The sequence below is a fragment of the Lampris incognitus genome, chromosome 5, assembly GCF_029633865.1.
Source record: "Lampris incognitus isolate fLamInc1 chromosome 5, fLamInc1.hap2, whole genome shotgun sequence".
Classification (NCBI taxonomy): Eukaryota; Metazoa; Chordata; class Actinopteri; order Lampriformes; family Lampridae; genus Lampris; species Lampris incognitus.
The window spans coordinates 66,743,995-66,766,450 of record NC_079215.1 but is presented as its reverse complement, the minus strand read 5'-3'; the positions used below and the strand labels follow the sequence as shown (position 1 = coordinate 66,766,450).

General features: G+C 48.5%; 1 protein-coding gene across 1 annotated transcript; it reads right to left on the bottom strand.

Moving 5' to 3' along the window:
• Positions 1-234: 234 nt before the first annotated feature.
• Positions 235-21,492, bottom strand: fbxo8 (F-box protein 8). The gene is made up of 8 exons (XM_056280921.1): positions 21,231-21,492; positions 16,088-16,193; positions 12,602-12,691; positions 12,215-12,359; positions 9,346-9,472; positions 5,113-5,231; positions 4,772-4,968; positions 235-2,531 (listed from the first exon to the last, which is right to left on the bottom strand). Exons 2-8 carry the CDS (start codon positions 16,191-16,193, stop codon positions 2,344-2,346), a joined length of 972 nt encoding a protein of 323 aa, XP_056136896.1. The 5' UTR covers positions 21,231-21,492; the 3' UTR covers positions 235-2,343.
• Between the last annotated feature and the right edge of the window lie 964 nt (positions 21,493-22,456).

Here is a 22,456-nt window from a genome sequence, read left to right as displayed (position 1 = left end):
GTCAAGGGGGAAATTCACTTCCAACTTTTAAATTTTTTTAAAATTTGAAATGTTTTAAATTAATGTTCTTTTGAAATTGAAATTAAAATACATTTTAAATAAAAATTTTAATTTTAAATGTAAATTTTAAAGGTTTTTAATTTTTTTTTAATTTTGAAATTTAACATTTTTAAGTTTTGTTTGGAAATTGTTAAAAGTAATGACATTAAAAAGGAGTCCACTTTATTTTTAGGGCTGTAAAATGTTTATTTACATTTGTTATGCAATAAACTGTTGATATAGCATTTGTAATTTGAGCTTTACTGAGCTAAAAAAAAAGAAAGAAAGATGTGAATTCAGATAAATGCCTCAATTTCCATGTTATCTAATCCGCTCCAAAGTTTAAATCCAACCCAAAACTGCAAAACAGAGAAAACCTGTGAAAGGGATTCAAACTCATCTTCTACATATCCGGGACCAAATGACAATAAATAATAATACAATCTCATGTGTTTCCATCGTTAGTGGATCATATCAAGACTGTCAACATGTGCACTGCTCCATACATGTCGCGTAATTAAATGTTACACAACAAATATATCATGCTTCATACGTATAATACAAGTGCAAAATAACGCTCCTACACAATTACCACCCTTTCAAATATTCAAATCTAAAATTTCATATTTATACATATTTATACCTATAGACACATGTATGTACATGAACAATTAAACAAAGCAGCGTTTGAATTATTGAGTGAATAACAGCTGTGATCAACCGTCATGAAAATGTTCTAATTAAAGACGGCTGGTCAGAGCACAGCGATGGACTGACTGTTAAGTAACTGGGGATTCCATGAAAATCGTCCTAAAAAAGGTTCATGTGGAGCCTGTTACACATGTACTCCAAGTCATCTGTGCTGTAAGGAAAGGGAAAGAAAACGTGTTTACATAGTGCAACATTACCACACTATCTGGAGCTCTGCATCAGAAGTGTTGGGTTGAGTTTCAGGATCGGTTCCTAACACGTCGAGATTTCAACAGCAATGCCGTGTTGAAATACAGAGCTGCTAAAGGTGCTTCACTGCCTAGTTTATTCCAAACTTCTTAGACCTTTCATCTATAGCCCAGCACAATGATGCCCTCTAGATTTTTATGCTAATTTTGGCCATTTAGCTGCTGTAGAACGCAACAGGTAGAGCGCTAACACCTTGGCTTACTTAAATATGACTCGCCAAACATACTTAGGATAATATGACAGGGATGGGAAGCGTTTACTCCTGCTGAGACCAGAAAGTGTTTTCTTATTTAAGTCGGGATACAAAATGGTGTTTGAAGAAAACGAGTTATTGAAATAATGAGGTAGCAAGAGAAACCAAGAGCAAGAGAAATGCAGAGGGAGCTGGGGATAGCAACAGTAATGGAGACACTTCATACCTTAAGCAGTGGAGACCAAACTAAAATTTAATCCCAGAGTTGGAGAGGGTTTAAGGGTTTAAATTAAGAATGTGAATTATGATCAAAGGAACTCCATTTGAGTGACAATTTTAATCAATTGAAATCTTAAGCTAAAGCTAAGTAAAAAAGGGTCACTCACCCAGAATGCTGAAAAAAATGATCAAATTCTGTTAATTATGCCTCTTGAGATATTGTCTTTGGTTATAAAATAAAATAAAAAATTGTTTCTCAGGGTGGTTCTCTGCTGGGTTTCCTATGCTAGCATTCAGTTGCACTGTATTAGCTTAGCAATACTGTTGGCTGTGGCTACATGCTAGCTGCTGGGTTACCATAGCTTCCAGTGTTGATTAAGTTGTTAAGTGCAACTGAATGGCTGTTAGGGCATTTTGATTTAAACCTCTACCGCATTACAGCTGATCCTATTCCGAATAATGAGGAGCAGCTCTTGTCCAGCGATGGATTAGAATTAGCACTGCTAGCCCAGCTCCTCTGAGAGCACAGCCACTCATTCATTCACCAATCAGAAGTCCTGCAATTTTGGGGCTTCTCTTACGTACACTCCAGTTAGGAACACCATCCTTTGCAACATCTTGGTTTTAGCACTGTTGATTCATGACTCATTGTTCTACACCTTTAATTACACACTGATATCATTCATATTTAGAGGTTAACAAAGTCTTTCGGGAGCACGAAATTCACGACGTTGTGGTGAATTTCAAGAATTTTATAAACTACCTAAATCTTTTGTTTTGGACCGGCTGAAATCCTTTTCCATTGTGTTCAATACATTCCATATCAGTGCAGGGCCCAGTCACCAATCCCTGTCCTTCAGTGCAGTAAGAAGACTGGTCATCGAGACACTCCATGGAGACACGCCATTGAAGTTGTTCGCCATTCTGACTGACTAAGCAGCCACATGGCCAATCAGATAGATGTTGTCGTACAGATGGCCAACAAAGTCGTCCGAGACGTTATGGGCCGCTCGCCGTGTGTTCCGAATAAATTCTCTCTTGGACATTTTGTTTTTGACATGAGGACTGGTCAGGTCAATGGACAGCAAGATCAGACTGTAGCACAAGACATAGACCGCATCTGCAGGGGGAAACAGAGAGTTGTGTTTTAGAGAGAAACATTATACTGCAGCAAACAAACTGGGTGTGCCCCAACCGGTCTAGAAAATCACTTGGTTAAAGGTTCAGGGTATGAAGAACATCTAATTCTACTAAGTGCCGATACTGATAGCATTACACTGTGCAACTAGAACCCCACTGGCCTGGCGTAATAGCCTCACACAGCCAGGCTAAATCTCGTCAGCTCAGATTTCACAGTTTCACTTTGAGATATCAATCCAGAAAGGATCCATGGAGAATTGTTTGTGTCCGGCAGCTGGAAGTCAGACCAATCACTATGTAGGAGGTTATAGATGATGACGACCAGCGAACAGTGCCGCATTTGGAAAGCAAGAACAATGGCTACGCTGCTAACTGTGGCTTGTTTTAAGCCTCCTACGGACTGTGTGATTTGGGCTGTCTCACATGAAAGATGACGTGGTGATTGTGAAATGAATACTGGAGGTTTCTTTGGCGGTGCAGACTACCACGTGCCTCCTCCGATACATGTGGAGTCACCAGCTGCTTCTTTTCACCTGACAGTGAGCAGTTTCACCAGGGGGATGTAGCGTGTGGGAGGATTACACTGTCCCCCCCCAGTTTCCCCTCCCCCGTGAACAGACGCCCCAACCGACCAGAGGAGGCGCTAGTGCAGCAACTAGGACACATACCCACATACGGCTTCCCACTCCCAGACACGGCCAATTGTGTCTGTAGGGACGCCCGACCAAGCCGGAGGTAACACGGGGATTCGAACCGGCGATCCCCGTGTTGGTAGGCAATGGAATAGACCGCTACGCCACCCGGACGCCCCTTGGAAAGAGCTTCTTGATATCACTGTAGAAACTCAAGATGGGCATTCATCATTATTCTGGACTTAACAGATTAGATGATTAATTGATTATGAAAACACTCGTTAGATGCAGTGACAGTGGAGAGGCTATCCAGACTATATTGAGAATATTTTGGAAAAGTCATAGAAGAATTAGGCGAGGCACATGTGGGGTCTTGGAAAAAAATAGCTTTAATACTTTAGCTCTGGTACCCTTTTTTTTTGTCTTTCATGACAGAAAGGCTTTAATTTTAAGTCAACGCTGCTGGGCAAGCCATTTTGTTTGGATTAAAGAGGATTCTGGTTTTTAAAGGTGAACGTTACCTTGTTTATTTTTTTCCTTCTGTTTTACAATATCTGGATGTTATGACAGCTAGCCAGGTCTTTAAAGCTCCACAGGACTGGACATTTCAATACAACTTTAACCCTTGCTGTTCTTTTTATTTACTATTGTTTATGTGTCAGGCCATGGTTCCCTGCTGGAAAATGGTGGGTTGCTCCCTCCGGGTTGGGGATGAGTTGTCGCCTCAAGTGAAGGAGTTCAAGTATCTCGAGGTCTTGTTCACGAGTGAGGGTAGGATGGAGCGGGAGATTGATAGGCGGATTGGTGCAGCATCAGCAGTAATGTGGACGTTGTACCGGACCGTTGTGGTGAAGAGGGAGCTGAGCCGGAAGGCGAAGCTCTCACTTTACCAGTCAGTCTTCGTTCCAACCCTCACCTATGGTCATGAGCTTTGGGTAGTGACCGGAAGGGTGAGATCGTGGATACAAGCGGCTGAAATGAGTTTCCTCCGTAGGGTGTCTGGGCTCAGCCTTAGCGCCCAGACACACCAGCCCGACTAGCGGCGACGAAGGCCGACTGTTGCGTCACCTTGCGTTGCCATCTGGGCCAAAAAGTAGCACTGGAACACGCCGCAAAGACTACAGCCGACGGCCCCGATTTGCTGGCTTAGCACTGATTCGCTAAGCTGAACAGCCAATCAGAGTGGCCTCTCTCATTCGACATGCCGAATCGGCCGAAAAGCTGTCGACAGGGGTCCAACTGGTGCCGACAGTGCGGAACACACCGCAAACACTAGGGTCACAGATGCTCACCAACGGCCCGACACTGGCTGACGGCCCACCATCGGCCCGGTGTGTCAGGGCCCTTAGAGATAGGATGAGGAGCTCGGACATCTGGAGGGAGCTTGGAGTAGAGCCGCTGCTCCTTTGTGTTGAAAGGAGGGCGTTGCTGGGGAGAGGGATGTCTGGAGTGCCCTACTTAGCTAGCTGCCACCACGACCCGACCCCGGAGAAGTGGCTGAAGACAAGATTAGATGAGATATTTGTGTGTGTGTGTGTGTGTGTGTGTGTGTGTGTGTGTGTGTGTGTGTGTGTGTGTTAGTACTAACCAGGATTGAGACCCAGCTCTCTAACCAGCGTGGGGTTGCAGGTACAGAATCTCTGACTGAACTTGGTGATGAGGGTTTCCAGGTATTCTCCTCTCTCCTCAGGTGCATGGATGTGCCTGAAAAAATCCCTTAGTGCATTAGGAAGAAACTGGTTGCTGAAATTATGGAGGGTCACCAGCTCATCCAAGACATCACGCCTGAATGAAGAGAGACGCACACACACACACACACACGGCAGAGAGAAAATAAGCAACAAAACGCTGAACAAGTCAAAGGGAGGGGGTGCTTTTTTTGAGTTTGTGTGAATGGCAGTCTGTGTTTTACTGTGTGTGAGACTATACCTCTCATCTAGGTAAATTCTGAGCATCTTCCAGTTAAGTCGTCTGGTGTAGAAGATAAACTTGGCGAGCTCTCGAGGATGGTCCACTAGTATACCTTTAGACATGAAATAACTAATACCCTGGAAGAAGAAACCGAGACAAAGAGTAGAGCTGTCAGTCATCTAATGGGAAAAGGTTCAAGTTCTTCTACTTGTCAAATGCACAACAATACAGCGTGGCAGGGAACTGCTCAGGCATCAGTTCAGCCTGGAAAAGCTAAAAGAACGTGACCCAGCAGACGAATTAAAACTAGAAAATCCGGCTTGGTCGGGCGTCCCTACAGACATAGTTGGCCGTGTCTGCGGGTGGGAAGCCGGATGTGGGTGTGTGTCCTGGTCGCTGCACTGGCGCCTCCTCTGGTCGGTCGGGGTGCCTGTTCAGGGGGGAGGGGGAACTGGGGGGAATAGCGTGATCCTCCCACGTGCTACGTCCCCCTGGGGAAACTCCTCACTGTCAGGTGAAAGGAAGCGGCTGGCGACTCCACATGTATGGGAGGAGACATGTGGTAGTCTGCAGCCCTCCCCAGATCAGCAGAAGGGGTGCAGCAGAGACCGGGACGGCTCGGAAGAGTGAGGCAATTGGCCAGTTGGGAAGAGAAAAGGCGGGGGAGGGGGGGTCCAAGAAAAAGTCTATGTACACAATGAATTCATACATTATATACACAGTACACGATAACACAACAATGTAAGGTGCATATAATAATAATAATAATGGATTACATTTATATAGCGCTTTATCTAGACACTCAAAGCGCTTCATAGCTAAGGGGAAACTCACTTCAACCACCACCAACATGTAGCACCACCTGGGTGATGCACGGCAGCCATTTGGCACAGTTGTGTTAAAAGTAGAACTGTAGTCAATAAACAATATTCTGACACAGGTATTTTTCTTTTCAAGGTGTACTAGAGCAGTATGCAGAAAAAGTGAGATAGTGTCATTTACAGCTCTATTAGAACAGTAGGCAAACTGTAATGAGTCAAGGGTAACAGGAACGTTACATTTTATATATGATATAACAATCTTTGCAGGCATGTCATAATCACAAAGCTCAAAGCAACAAGTTGGGAATCATTAAGGCAAGAAGCAGGTGTTTTCTTAGGTACAAGCACACATACACAATGACAGGGACAGGTTAAAAAATATGCTGGAATAAATATGTTATCAGGTTACTTATATACATGAGGTAGGTGGACATGACAGAATATGCACGGATAATGTATATGTATGTACAATATACAGTATATAAAGCATGCTTGTCATAATAAATCTAAGCATACTGTATATACTGTATATTGTATGCATACATGCATATTCTGTTATATCCACCTACCTCATGTATATAAGTAACTCGCTAGCATATTTATTCCAGCATCTCTGCACTCTGCACCATTGCAGTACTGCCTCCCTGTTTCACCTGTATACAGTCATTCCTTGTATACGATCCTGAAGATTGTGTTGTTATTCTATATAAGTGCATTGAGAGCCACTAAACTGGAGTCAAATTCCATGTATGCGCAAACAACCATGGCCAAATAAAGACGATTCTGATTCTGACAAGGGCGGTAAAAACCTGAGATAGCCGAGTGTAACGTGCCTCGAGGACACGGGAAGGGATGCCGTCTGGCTGAGCAGCTTTACGGGCCTTAACCGTTTGTAAAAGTTCTGCTCACATCAGCCTCTGTCTGTGGGCACTGCGCTGCTGTCAGAGTCCAAGTTGTGAGCTTCAAAGCGGACATAAAAGTTGTTAAGCTCATCCAGGAGAGAGGCCGAGGTGTTGATAGGCACACTGGGTTTAGATTTATAGTCCGTAATCGCCTGCTGCACCCCACATGCACCAGGAGTCACAGCCACTGTAATCACTTTCCAGTTTGTCCCTAGATTGTCTCTTAGCGGCTTTGATGGCTCTCCTTAAGTCATACCTTGATTGTTTTGTAGCATTCCTTGTCCCTCGATGTAAAAGCAGTAGTACACTCCCTCCACCTCAGGTGAACATCGCTGTTAATCCAGGGCTTCTGGTTGGGGTAGGAGCGAATAGACCGTACTGGGATACAGTTATCCACACAGAATCGAACAAAGCCAGTGACCCATTCAGAATACTCATCCAAACTCGGGGCCGAACCCTTAAAGATTGACCAGTCTGTTGATTCAAAACATCCACAAAGTTTGGATTCCTGTTCTGTAGTCCAGCACTGTACTGTCCTCACAGCGAGCTCCACACACTTCACTTTCTGCTTGTAGTAAAGAAGCAAGAGCACTGACAGGGGGCCAGATTTCCCAAAGTGACGTCGTGGGACAGACCTGTAAGCTGCCTTGACTGTGGAGCTACAGTGGTCGAAAGTCTTACGGCCTCCGGTTGGGCGGGTGACATGTTGGGGAAATTTTGGTTGCACGGATTTCAGGTTACAGTGGTTAAAGTCCCCCACCATAATTGAAATGGCCTCAGGGTGCAAGGTCTCCTGCCTGCTAATGGCTCCATCCAGTTTGAGCAGCGCTGCTGCAGCAGTGGCCTGTGGCGGCATGTAGACAGCAGCTAACTACAGGCGGGGGGATTCCCTCGGGAGGTAGAATGAGCTGCACCTTGTTGTTAGCTGTTCCAACACTGGCAAACAGGCCAAGACTATTTCCATGTCAGTGCTCCATGAATTGTTAATAAAGAAGGATACACCATATCCCTTTACAGAAAGAAATGTCCGGTTGTAGTATATCCTATCAGGTGCATTAGGGGGTAGGATGCCGTCGTAGCCTCCCCAGGGTGCCACCTCATTTACCTCGCCTCCAGCAGTGCTGTCCGCGACCACTGCTCCACGGTAGTGCCGTTCTGTTATCGGTAATCTCTCTTGGCAAGTCCCGCGGCTTGCAGTTGTTGGAAACGTCTAATTATGTCCAGTAAAGTCTGGCGAGCATTGGTCATTGTGAAAGATGCGTTTTGTGCAACAAAAGCGACATAAACAACAAACAACAAAGCAAGAGTAGCTCATAGTGAGTCGCCATAGTGTGGCACCATCTTCACCATCTTTCTCACTATCCCGGTGCTACTTAGTAAGAAATGTCCTGCTGGAAACTTGGAAGCACGGCCGTATTCGTTACAGGTGAACAATGGCTGCAAGTTGGTTTACTTAAGCCTCTGATGAGCAGATCAAACCCGCCCGAGGGTCGTCTGAACGCATCCTTCAATGGAAGGGAGGAAACTCAAAGAAGTTAACAGGGTAATGCCACAAATGTGATTGGTGACAGAAATATTTCTTCTTCATTTCAAATGTCATAGCTTTTTTGGGGGGGGAGGGGGATTTCCCCCCCTTTTCTCCCCACTTGTCCAATTAACCCACTCTTCTGAGCCGTCCCGGTGTCTGCTCCAACCCTTCTGCCAGTCCGGGGAGGGCTGCAGACTACCACATGCCTCCTCCCATACATGTGGAGTCACCAGCCGCTTCTTTTCACCTGACAGTGAGCAGTTTCACCAGGGGGACGTAGCGCGTGGGAGGATCACACTATTCCCCCCAGTTCCCCCTCCCCCCCCGATCAGCTGCCCCGACTGACCAGAGGAGGCGTTAGTGCAGCGACCAGGACACACACCCACATCCAGGTTCCCACCCGCAGACACGGGTGGGAATCTGGATGTAGGGCTCTGTAGGGACGCCCGACCAAGCGGGGGGTAACATGGGGATTCAAACTGGCGATCCTTGTGTTGGTAGGCAACGGAATAGACCGCTACACTACCTGGATGCCCGGTGTCGTCGCTTTTGTGTCGTGTTTTTAATTGTTTCTAAATCCTCAAACCTTCTGAGTATGTCCAGGTTTACATGGCAATATCGCAGCTTTACAATGTGGTCTTGGACTTCTGGGTTTGACCCCTGTGCCAAGACAGCCGACTCGAACCGACCGGTAATAGCCAAGTTATACCAGAAGGGGGCATCATTGTAACGTAACACAAAGCAATAAGAAATAGCACATGGAACTTTATTCACTTGGGAATATAAATGGACTATTTTGAGGAACTTCATACAGGTAACTGCAGGTACCTTCACTCCCGGTACACACACGCTTAACTAGGAAGAACCTCGTCAGTCTTTCTGTGTAAAATAAAATGTGGCCGCTCAACCACAATCCTGAAATAGAGTGACACTGTCACCACTGTGTGTGTGTGTGTGGGGTGGGGGTGGGGGGGGGTGCTAGTATAAGTACATGTAGTACCTCTTGTGGGTTGGCGTTGAAGGTCAGACTGCCTTCATCTAGTTGTAGATATAACCTCCTGTATGAGAAACCAGCTGGAACTCTTCTGTTGTAGATGGAGCAGTGACCCCACGTAGACTTACACAGCCTGATGGACGACAGAAAGACATGAAGACTTAAGAACGAGTATATCAGAGGGACCGCTCAGGCTGGACGGTTTGGAGACAAAGCAAGAGAGGCAAGATGGAGATGGTTTGGACATGTGTGGAGGAGAGATGCTGGGTATATTGGGAGAAGGATGCTGAATATGGAGCTGCCAGGGAAGAGGAGAAGAGGAAGGTCAAAGAGGAGGTTTATGGATGTGGTGAGGGAGGACATGCAGGTGGCTGGTGTGACAGAGGAAGATGCAGAGGACAGGAAGAGATGGAAACTGATGATCCACTGTGATGACCCCTAACGGGAGCAGCCGAAAGTAGTAGTAGTAGTAATAGTAATAGTAGTAGTAGTAGTAGTAGTAGTGGTAGTTTCCTTGGTGAAAGGTAAGTGGCGGCCTGTCCAGGGCGTCTCCCCGCCTGCCGCCCAATGACTGCTGGGATAGGCTCCAGCATCCCTGCAACCCTGAGAGCAGGATGAGCGGTTTGGGTAATGGGTGGGTGGATGGATGGTTAATGGGTGGATGGACTGTGTGTGAGATTAGTTTGATTAGTGACGAGAGGTCCAGGTAGACAGGTGGACAGAGATGTTGCCTCGAGAGCTTGTGTCAGTGTTTATGCTTCTGTCTTCAACACACGTATGCTGAGTGATGCACGTCCTATGAATGATTTGAAATTGAATAAGCTCATGTTAGTGTTGTTGGGCACAGACAGATAGGTAGATAGCAAAAGTGTACAATATCAAAAATATACACAACAGCAAGAATATAAAGACAGAAAACTATAGAGAATATACAAACTATAAAGAACTTAACTAAACTGAAGCACTGGGTGCCTATAAAATAAAACAGTAAAGATGTGTATTCATACATAAAGGCAGGGTGGATCAAGAAAGTCCATACAGATTCTGATCCAGCAGTGGGTGTTGGGAGGAACACGTGGCTCGTTCCTCTCTGTTCTGGAAAAGCTGTGCTGTCATCAGGTTGGATCACTGAATGTAATCTAGATTACTTTTCTGTTCACAGGGACGGTTGTTGTTGTCAGTTATGCTGCTTTCAGATTAAATAAGGTTGTGACTTGCAGGTACTGGAGACAGTTTTCCCTCTCAACACCATATTTCTGCAACATGTACTTCACCGATTTCTTATCCAGGACACTTGCTCTCGACTGTTTGCAGTCAGGCCACCCTTGGGTAAATGGAAATATGATGCCACTCCCTACACCCCACTCCCCGTGTCGTACTGGCCATCGGGCATACTGGGGCAAATCCTGGTGGGCCGCCGCATCAGTGGGCCGGTGGGCCATCATAAAATCCGGGACAGGTCCTGTGCGCCTGTCATTCGGGGTGAGCATGTGCGCGTGCTGCGTGCGCGCTCCGGGACTGGAGTCACTGGCCAATCACAACCCACTTAGCTAATGGGCGTTAACATTCCAGATGAAAGACGGCCAACCAAAGCCACGGACACGATGTCAAGAAGTCAAGGTGAGGCCGAAGTAGGCATTAGAGGCACAGGCTTCCACATGTAAACAGGCACGAACCCGTCCAGGCCCACGGCGCACCTGTGCTGCGCGTGTAGGTGGAGCAAGGTGGTGTTCAATGAGAGAGGCAGGGGACCAGCAAGCAACGGTTATGTTTCAGGGATTAGTCATATCCTAAAAGTGTCACGCGCAAAACTAGGCTAACGATATAGCTAGCTAGCTTTGGCTTGTCCTCACCTCTAAGGTTATTTGTTGTCCTCTGTGTGTCCCTATGTCAGTTGTGAGGGCGTCCTACTTAAAGTCCCTCTCAGGTCTTTGCAACGCAGAGCCCACGGCAGCAGTTGTGCACCATGGGAAACAAATGGACATACTGTTTTGCTATCAGCATCCTCAAATGGCCAGCAATGAGGAGCAGACTGAAGCGGTAAGATGGGCGTTAAATTATAGGCTAGGCTACATGTTCATCCACACTACTGTATGGATGGGGATCGCTGGTTCGAATCCCCCTGTTACCTCCGGCTTGGTCGAGAGCGTCCCTACAGACACAACTGGCCGTGTCTGCGGGTGGGAAGCTGGATGTGGGTATGTGTCCTGGTCGCTGCGCTAGCGCCTCCTCTGGTCAGTCGGGGCGCCTGATCGGGGGGAGGGGGAACTGGGGGGAATAGTGTGATCCTCCCACGCGCTACGTCCCCCTGGTGAAACTCCTCACTGTCAGGTGAAAAGAAGCGGCTGGTGACTCCACATGTATGGGAGGAGGCATGTGGTAGTCTGCAGCCCTCCCCGGGTCAGCAGAGGGGTTGGAGCAGCGACCGGGACGGCTCGGAAGAGTGGGCTAATTGGCCGGAGAAAATTGGGGAGAAAATTCCAACAAAAAATAAAAAATAATGACACAACTATAGTTCAACTACAGTGTGTACTAATTTATTGTGCTGAACATACAAAAGAAGTGAGACTGATCTGGCAAAGGATTTCCTGCAGTGGTGAAACGATGAACTGGGAAATCATTGATAATATTTATGTGCCCCTGTTTGAATTCATTTTTTTGTGAGATATGTATTAGAAAAGCATGTTTTTATACATTTGGTTCTGTTTGAACATCTTGAGCATCTACTTGCACCCCTCGCAGTTCCCCCCAATGCCCCACAGGGGGCGTCCGCCCCACAGGTTGGAACCACCGCTTTAAACGAACGTGACAGAAGTGAAGTAGAGCAGGATCTCTTCCTCCACACATTGCGTCGTCCACCTGCAAACGGCCTTACCCCTGCCAGAGGTATTCGTCGTGTCCCAGGTCCTGCCACACACAGCCGGCCAAGCACAGGTCGGTAGCATTCAGGTAGGACAGGATGGTAATGCCCAGCTCAGGGGGCAACATCTCCAAGTCTATGAAGCCACGCTGCTCTTTACCTGCAGAGAAGGGGCAGGCGGAAAGTCTCAAAACACGTTTTAAAGTGTCTCTTGTGACTTCTAAACCGGCAAGTCTTTCAAAGCCTTTTCTCAACTTAAAACTTGGACTGAGGTGTCCACCAAACGTGAGCCAAAGAGACAAGGTTGGGTTTACTTTAGTCCGTCTTTTCTGGACGCCATGGCCCAGGAAGTAGTCGGTAAAGGTAAAAATGAAGTTGTGGAGGCAGTATGTGTGTCCTCACCTCCCCTGCATGCTCTTAGTAGCTGATAGATGTCGGTTCCTGTGTCATGGCAGTTTTGGGGGACTTTTCTTTGGGAGCCTCCTTCTCTTGCTAGAAAACAAAAAAACAAAAAAAAGATCACATTAACTGAAACTTTACATTGAAAATACACGTGACGAGCCGATATCGTACACACTGCTAAGCTGGGGCTTGAGAGGAGGAGAGGTTGTAAAGTACCGTTGTCTGAATCCTTCTCTCTTCTCATTTATAAAAGCCATGTTACGCACGTCAGTTCTTCCATCCATCCATCCATTATTCAAACTGCTTATCCCAGTTGGGGTCATGGGATGCTGGAGCCTACCCCAGCAGTCATTGGGCGGCAGGAGGGGAAACACCCTGGACAGGCTGCCAGTCCATCACAGGTCCGACACACATTCACACCTAGGGACAATTTAGTACGGCCGATTCACCTGACCTACATGCTTTTGGACTGTGGGAGGAAACCGGAGCACCTGAAGGAAACCCACGCAAACACAGGGAGAACATGCAGACTCCACACAGAGCACGACCCAAGATGACCCCCAAGGTTGGACAACTCCAGGGGCTCGAACCCAGGACCCCCACGCTGCGAGGCAGCAAATAAGTTTTTATTTCCTGCAATTAAGTTGCCTCATCAATGCCTCCTGCAGCTTACTTGCACCACAGATGCAATTACAGCTGCAACATTTGAGAGCTGCTCAACTTCACACAACCGATGATGTTCAGTAACCATGACAACACATGACATTCATCAATATGCAGCTCTATTCCATTCATTAGAATAAAAATCCTCTAAATGTAGTTCGATGATGGTTGGCTAGTTATAACAATGTGTAGTTCATGTCCACTCGTTTATAAAACATGCTAGCTACGTCTCAAGTAAACCTATGGACAGGAAACAAAGAGGCTCTGCTCACTGAATTGTATCAAGATTGGGTAGTGAGGCAAATAGTCAGTTTATTTATTTATTTAACATTGCATGTCAAGCGGCTGAAATGAGTTTCCTCCGTAGGGTGTCTGAGCTCAGCCTTAGCGATAGGGTGAGGAGCTCGGACATCCGGAGAGGTTCGGAGTAGAGCCGCTGCTCCTTCACGTCGAAAGGAGCCAGCTGAGGTGGTTCGGGCATCTGATTAGGATGCCTCCTGGGCACCTTCCTTTGGAGGTTTACCGGGCATGTCCAACTGGGAGGAGACCCCGGGGTAGGCCCAGAACTCGCTGGAGAGACTACATGTCCAGTCTGGCCTGGGAAAGCCTTGGGATCCCCCAGGAGGAGCTGGAGGGCGTTTCTGGGGAGAGGGAGGTCTGGAGTGCCCTACTTAGCTTGCTGCCACCGCTACCTGACCCCAGAGAAGTGGCTGATGATGAGATGAGATGAGATGTCAAACGGGCTTCCATCCAATATTAATTAACCACACAGGCAAATGTTGGCGAAAATTAAACATTTGCAGTTCCAGGATAATTCAGGTCAGCTGTGTTGTCTTTCATATTGACAAAACCTCTTCTGTCAGCTAATAATATAACCATACACTTCTTCTTCTTTCGGCTTGTTCCCTGTTTCTCAGGGGTCACCACAGTAAATTATACAGTTTCCATCGGTACCCTGTGAGGACACAGCAACAATGGCAGCCGTTGTTAACCCGGGCCTTAACCAATCCTTTATGGAGCCTCGACCGATCCGGTATGGTCTTGTCAAACTGCATAATGATTTGGCAAAATTTTACATCAGATGCCTTTCCTGACACAACCACTAACCCTATGGCTGGGTTCAGGCCTATGCTGTTCTGCATAGGCCTGAACCCCCTCAGTCAGATCATCACAAAGAGTGGATATGGATACAGGTTCAGAAGTGGAGTTACCATGAGCCACCTCCTGTGCATGGATGAAATCAAGCTGTGTGCCAGGAATGAGTGAGACATTGACTCACTGATCCACCTCAGCAGGATCTACAGTGAAGACATTGGGCTGTCATTCGGACTGGACAAGTGTAGTCAAATGATGGCAAAAAGAAGAAAGGTGGTGAGCACTGAAGGGGTGGAATTACCAGATGGCAGGATAACAGACATACAAGACAGTTACAAGTACCTGGGTATTCCACAGGCAAATGGAAACCACAAGGAGGTAGCAAGGAGGTCAGCTACAGCCAAATACCTCCAAGAGAGTGAGGAAGGTCCAACTCAGTGGAAAGAACAAGATCCAAGCCATCAACACATATGCCCTGCCCTACCAGTCATCAGAGACCCAGCTGGAATAATAAGCTGGACAAACGAGAAGATAAAGGCCACAGATATCAGGGCACAGCAACTCTTCACAATTCACGGAGGGTTCCACCTGAAGTCCAGCAGCCTGAGACTGTATGATAAGCAAAAAGATGGGGGCTGAGGGTTAGTGAGTGTCAGGGCCACTATCCAGGATGAAACAAGGAACATCCATGAGTACATCAGAAAGGTCGTGTGAGACTTCGAAGTTCCAGACTGATAAGCAGGTGCTGGCTAACCAACCAGACATTGTGGTGCTCGACAAGGAACAGAAGACAGCAGTAGTGATCAGTGTAGTAATCTCAAGCGACGGCAACTTCAGGATGTGCTTGAGAAGCTAGAGAAATACAAGGGCTGAGGGAAGAACTAGATCAGATGTGGAGGGTGAAATCCACAGTAGTCTCAGTGGTAATAGGAGCACTAGGGGCTGTGACCCCCAAACTGGGAGACAGATTCTAGGAACAACATCTGAGGTCTCCATAAGAGTGCAGTCCTAGGAACAGCTAAGATACTGTGCAGAACCCTAAAACTCCCAGGCCTCTGGTAGAGGACCTGAGCTTGAGAGCAGGCCTGTAAAGGGTGTCTTCCCGCCTGCCACCCAATAACTGCTGGGATAGGCAGGATAAGTGGTTCAGATAATGGATGGATCCACCCATTATCCGAACCACTTATCCTGCTCTCAGCGTCGCGGGGATGCTGGAGCCTACCCCAGCAGTTATTGGGTGGCAGGCGGGGAGACACCCTGGACAGGCCGCCAGGCCATCACAGGGCCCCACACACACACCACACACCCCCCCACCCCCAGGGCCAATTTAGTACGGCTGGTTCACCTGACCTACATGTCTTTGGACTGTGGGAGGAAACCGGAGCCCCTGGAGGAAACCCACGCAGATATGGGGAGAACATGCAAACTTCACACAGAGGACGATCCACCAAGGGTTGGACTACCCTGGGGCTTGAACCCAGGACCTTCTTGCTGTGAGGCGCGCTAACCACTGTGCTACTGTGTGTGTGTGTGTGTGTGTGTGTGTGTGTGTGTGTGTGTGTGTGTGTGTGTGTGTGTGTGTGTGTGTGTGCAAGTAACACATGTTTTTAACTTGTTACCACCACTGGTACCTGATCTTTATTTAGCCTAAATATGAGAAGCTCAAAGTTTCCCACAAACATGCTGATCAGTGGATGCTGAGGGATGGGTGAAAGATGTCTGACCTACCTTGTTCTCTCCTGCCTTCTCCCTGCTGCTCTGCTAGCTGGTCCGCCAACTCCTCCTGCAGCTGCTGCTGTTGTCTGGGTGGGAGCCTCCACAACGCCTGACCCATCTAGAAACAACATCACAAAAGTACAGGGTATTGGTCTCCTGAGGACATGTTAAAGGGACCGGGTGTATTCGAGAGATCTGCTGGAGATTAAGGTTTAATCAGAACATTAACTGTCACACTCGTCCCACTCTCACAGCTCAGTAGGAGAAACGGTTCCGATAATGGCGCAGACAGGTCTGAAGTTCACGAGACTCAAAGGAAGAATTGGATCACACTGGGCCAACAAACCTTCTCAACTTATTAAAGATCACAATAGTTTCTGTAACACGTGTTGACGTGCTGAAGTGTTGAAGAAATAAAGTTAGAATGTATTTGTCTTGGTGCATGCTCAAGAATCCAGTTAAGGAAATCCCACATTTAGTGGGAGCAATGCTGGAATGTTCCTCCCACTAAAGGTTGTGTCCGGATGAACTGATTCAACTTTCTGGGATTTCCGTACCTGGATTATTGAGGACGCATCAATGCTTCCTCAATAAGGAAGACTTTTTGACTCATTTTGGCGAGGGTTGCCTTAAACTCGCGAGTACAAGCGAACAGTGAGCAAGATGGCAGACTACAGGAACCAGCTGAGATGAAGATGTCTGTGAATGTTCTCAATCTTCCAGGTCATGGTTATCCAAAGGAACTGAATCAAGTGCCAGGAGGATTGCCGTGACTTGCACATTGGGGAAACTAAACAGACGCTGGCCAAGAGGATGACACAACACAGGAGAGCTAACACGTCAGACCAGGACTCCACAGTCGACACCGTCTACACCATCTACAGACCAGGACTCCACAGTCTACACCATCTACAGACCAGGACTCCACAGTCTACACCATCTACAGACCAGGACTCCACAGTCTACACCATCTACAGACCAGGACTCCACAGTCTACACCATCTACAGGCCAGGACTCCACAGTCTACACCATCTACAGACCAGGGCTCCACAGTCTACACCATCTACAGGCCAGGACTCCACAGTCTACACCATCTACAGACCAAGACTCCACAGTCTACACCATCTACAGACCAGGACTCCACAGTCTACACCATCTACAGGCCAGGACTCCACAGTCCACACCATCTACAGACCAGTGGCCACTCTTTCAAGGATGAGGATGTGCACATCCTTGATAGGGAGGAACAATGGTTTGAACAAGGAGTCAAAGAGGCCATCTGTGTGGAGAAGGAACGACCATCCCTGAACCGGGGGGGGGGGGGGGTCTAAGAGTACATCTGTCACCATCTTGCAATGCTGTGATTGCAACTATTCCCCAACCCTCTGTGAACAGTACACATGAGCATTGTAACTCTAGTTAATGGTCATGGCAATCTGCATATGAAACTGGTTGTTGGTTTGGGTGGTTATGCCACTGTATTGTTTATAAGGGGGGGGGCTGCAGTCACTGCATTGTTTATAAGGGTGGGGGTACCTGCAGTCACTGTATTGTTTATAAGGGTGGGGGTACCTGCAGTCAGGTGAGACTGAAGAGGTCACTCAGATGATGATGATGAAGCGTTTCTCAGTAAACGTTATGTCCAGATGAACTGATTCACCTTCCTGTGATTGTCTTAGCTGGATGATTGAGCATGCATCAAGATGTACCGTTGTCTGTTTTGCTGACTGTAAAGCCCTTCAGGACTACCTTGTAATTTTGGGCTACACAAATGAATGTCACTTGACTAGTCAAAATGAAAGAGTTCACAGTTTGAATAGCAACTTGTCCCTTTTGTAAAACTACTAGGCCTTACTCTCAGAAGTAGTTTGTAACAGTGGGACTTCCACTAGTAACTACTGGAATATCAACCAGCAGCATTAGTGACTACTAGTAGAACTGTCTTAGAGACAAGTAAAATGTGTTTTTAGACCTAGTATCTATTTTTTTTTAGCAACTAGTAACTTCACAATAGTGACAAGTGACAGCCAGAGTAGCAACTACTGTTTCAAGAAATCAAATTCTAGTGTGGCGGCACGGTGGCCTCACAGCAAGAAGGTCCTGGGTTCGAGCCCCGGGGTAGTCCAACCTCGGGGGTCGTCCCGGGTCGTCCTCTGTGCGGAGTTTGCATGTTCTCCCCATGTCTGCGTGGGTTTCCTGCAGGGGCTCCGGTTTCCTCCCACAGTCCAGAGACCTGTAGGTCAGGTGACTCAAAGACATGTAGGTCAGGTGACTCAAAGACATGTAGGTCAGGTGACTCAAAGACATGTAGGTCAGGTGACTCGGCCGTACTAAATTGTCCCCAGGTATGAATGTGTGTGTGTCGGCCTTGTGTGAAGGCCTGGTGGCCTGTCCTGGGTGTCCCGCCACCTGCTGCCCAGTGACTGCTGGGATAGGCTCCTGCATCCGTATCCCCGCGACCCTGAGATCAGGATGAGCAGTTCGGATAACGGATGGATGGAAATTCTAACGTGTCATTTTTCGTGAGTAGGGCCTAATCACCTCAGCCATCTTGTTTATGGTGGGATACATTTAGCTGGTGGACTATGGCCCATTCAGGCCCGAGTCGCTAAGAATTGAGCACTCGCACTTCTTTTCTTAAACACTAGTCACTATTGTGAAGTTGCTAGTTCCTAGAAAAGATCATATCAAAACAGCGACTCGCAGATGTTATGCTAGTGAGGAACTAGTGTTTACTGAACCGTTACTAGTAAGAGAGAAACGCAGCACTGCGCTCGAGCCGAAATTAAATCTTTTACCATTTCTATTTTACTTGTAAAGATTATTTCTTGCCATTTCCCCTCTTTATGTGACAGCAACAGTCGAAAGAGAGACAGGAAGGGCAGAGGAGAGAGAGGGGGGACGACGTGCAGCAAAGGGTCCGGGGCCAGATTTCGAACCCAGGCCACTGTGGTAAGGACTCAGCCTTATGTGGCACCGCTCTACCAGGTGAGCCACCGGGGCGCCCCCTCCTTCACCATTTCTCATCCACAACCAGAGGCGATGAACCGGCGGACATGGTCAGTTAGTGCACACCTGTGTGACGCGGTTCACATGCAAACTGTTTTGATCCTGGCACCTTCTCGACTCAACGTGAGCTGCACGTGAGCCGGAAGTGCAGGTGCATGTTTGACCCTGACATGTTATGTACACCGTCTTGGTGAATAAAGTTACATTGAAAATAATAATAACAACGTTTGACCCGTGGCTTCCGCCTTTCCCTTCAACCCCATTGGCCCAGGCGTTATGAACCGTCCAATGAGAGGAGCCAGCGGCCGAGCAGCCGTCACCCGCAGACCCGCCCCCTTCCCCGGCCAGATGACAGCCCAAACATCCGATTTCCCCCACGAATAAGACACGGCTTTTCTGTTCCACCCTGGACACCCCAGTGTCCGCGTTAGCGGCCGTACGCCCACCTCCACCAATAGCCTCGACTTCCTTCAAGGCGCCATTATTTCATCTTATCGTCAGACCGTCCCGCACGCGGAGACCCGACAGAAACTTGCCAGCACGAGACAATGAAGGCGTCCCTCTCGCGGACGCGTTTAAAGGTGGCGCCGTCACCTACCGGATGACCTGAAGGGAGTGTGGAGGCACCTACCGGATGACCTGCAGGGGGGGAGTGTGGAGGCACCTACCGGATGACCTGCAGGGGGGGAGTGTGGAGGCACCTACCGGATGACCTGCAGGGGGGGAGTGTGGAGGCACCTACCGGATGACTTGTAGGGGGGGAGTGTGGAGGCACCTACCGGATGACTTGCAGGGGGGGAGTGTGGAGGCACCTACCGGATGACTTGTAGGGGGGGAGTGTGGAGGCACCTACCGGATGACTTGTAGGGGGGGAGTGTGGAGGCACCTACCGGATGACTTGCAGGGGGGGAGTGTGGAGGCACCTACCGGATGACTTGTAGGGGGGGAGTGTGGAGGCACCTACCGGATGACTTGCAGGGGGGGAGTGTGGAGGCACCTACCGGATGACTTGTAGGGGGGGAGTGTGGAGGCACCTGCCGGATGACTTGCAGGGGGGGAGTGTGGAGGCACCTGCCGGATGACCTGCAGGGGGGGAGTGTGGAGGCACCTACCGGATGACTTGCAGGGGGGGAGTGTGGAGGCACCTGCCGGATGACTTGCAGGGGGGGAGTGTGGAGTCACCTACCGGATGACTTGTAGGGGGGGAGTGTGGAGGCACCTGCCGGATGACTTGCAGGGGGGGAGTGTGGAGTCACCTACCGGATGACTTGTAGGGGGGGAGTGTGGAGTGTGGAGGCACCTACCGGATGACCTGCAGGGGGGGAGTGTGGAGGCACCTACCGGATGACTTGCAGGGGGGGGGTTTGGAGGCACCTACCGGATGACTTGCAGGGGGGGATGTGTGGAGGCACCTACCGGATGACCTGCAGGGGGGGAGTGTGGAGGCACCTACCGGATGACTTGCAGGGGGGGGGGAGTGTGGAGTGTGGAGGCATCTACCGGATGACCTGCAGGGGGGGGGATGTGTGGAGTGTGGAGGCACCTACCGGATGACTTGCAGGGGGGGGGATGTGTGGAGTGTGGAGGCACCTACCGGATGACTTGCAGGGGGGGGGATGTGTGGAGTGTGGAGGCACCTACCGGATGACTTGCAGGGGGGGGAGTGTGGAGTGTGGAGGCACCTACCGGATGACCTGCAGGGAGTGTGGAGGCACCTACCGGATAACTTGCAGGGGGGGGATGTGTGGAGTGTGGAGGCACCTACCGGATGACTTGCAGGGGGGGGAGTGTGGAGTGTGGAGGCACCTACCGGATGACTTGCAGGGGGGGGAGTGTGGAGTGTGGAGGCACCTACCGGATGACCTGCAGGGAGTGTGGAGGCAACTACCGGATGACTTGCGGGGGGGGGGTGTGGAGTGTGGAGGCACCTACCGGATGACCTGCAGGGAGTGTGGAGGCACCTACCGGATAACTTGCAGGGGGGGGGGGATGTGTGGAGTGTGGAGGCACCTACCGGATGACTTGCAGGGGGGGGAGTGTGGAGTGTGGAGGCACCTACCGGATGACTTGCAGGGGGGGGGAGTGTGGAGTGTGGAGGCACCTACCGGATGACCTGCAGGGAGTGTGGAGTGTGGAGGCACCTACCGGATGACCTGCAGGGAGTGTGGAGGCCTACAGCAGCGCGACGGGACATGTCAGATCCGCCGTCATCCTGCGGACGCTTAGCAGCGAAACTTCTTAATTAATGTGGCGCCGCGAGCCAGATGGGCCGGGCAGTACTCCGTGTACCCGCTACCGCTACTACTACCAGTATTCCTACTACCACTACTACTACTACCGCTACTTTCGGTACTCCGAGTATATTGGTAGCAAACACTACGCAGGAGCGTAAGCTGCGACTGCAGGAGCGGACCGTAAACAGGACAGGAACAGGAAGGTGGGCTGGGCACGTTGCCCGTGGGAACGCTTGTTCCCTCGGTAATTCCTAACAGGCTCTTTCCTTTTTCATGGCGTCTAATGACATAGAAAACATAATGCTGCACCGCGGAACAAATGGCGTCGCAAAAGCGTGATAAAGACTGAAAAATGTGGCAGATATGAACAAACATGATTTACAGTCGAAATCGCGACACTCCTCAAACTCCGTTCAGTGTAACACAGTAAACAGATGTTACCTGGATGTAAACAGATGTTACCTGGATGTAAACAGATGTTGCTTGGATGTAGACAGATGTTACCTGGGTGTAAACAGATGTTACCTGGATGTAAACAGATGTTGCTTGTATGTAAACATGTTACATGGATGTAAACAGATGTTGCTTGGATGTAAACAGATGTTACCTGGATGTAAACAGATGTTACCTGGATGTAAACAGATGTTGCTTGGATGTAAACAGATGTTACCTGGATGTAAACAGATGTTACCTGAGTGTAAACAGATGTTACCTGGATGTAAACAGATGTTACCTGGATGTAAACAGATGTTAACTGGATGTAAACAGATGTTTCCTGGATGTAAACAGATGTTTCCTGGATGTAAACAGATGTTACCTGGGTGTAAACAGATGTTACCTGGATGTAAACAGATGTTACCTGGATGTAAACAGATGTTGCTTGGATGTAAACAGATGTTACCTGGGTGTAAACAGATGTTACCTGGACGTAAACAGATGTTACCTGGATGTAAACAGATGTTGCTTGGATGTAAACATGTTACCTGGATGTAAACAGATGTTGCTTGGATGTAAACATGTTACATGGATGTAAACAGATGTTGCTTGGATGTAAACATGTTACATGGATGTAAACAGATGTTGCTTGGATGTAAACATGTTACCTGGATGTAAACAGATGTTACCTGGATGTAAACA

What these genes read in the sequence shown, in the direction of transcription:
- fbxo8 (XM_056280921.1), bottom strand. Translation starts at nt 16,193, where the DNA reads ATGGGTCAGGCGTTGTGGAGGCTCCCACCCAGACAACAGCAGCAGCTG. An exon ending in ACTAAGAGCATGCAGGGGAG is followed by an intron (nt 12,360 to 12,601) that starts GTGAGGACACAC and finishes CCTTCTCTGCAG; the next exon opens with GTAAAGAGCAGCGTGGCTTC. An exon ending in GACGAATACCTCTGGCAGGG is followed by an intron (nt 9,473 to 12,214) that starts GTAAGGCCGTTT and finishes GTCGTCCATCAG; the next exon opens with GCTGTGTAAGTCTACGTGGG.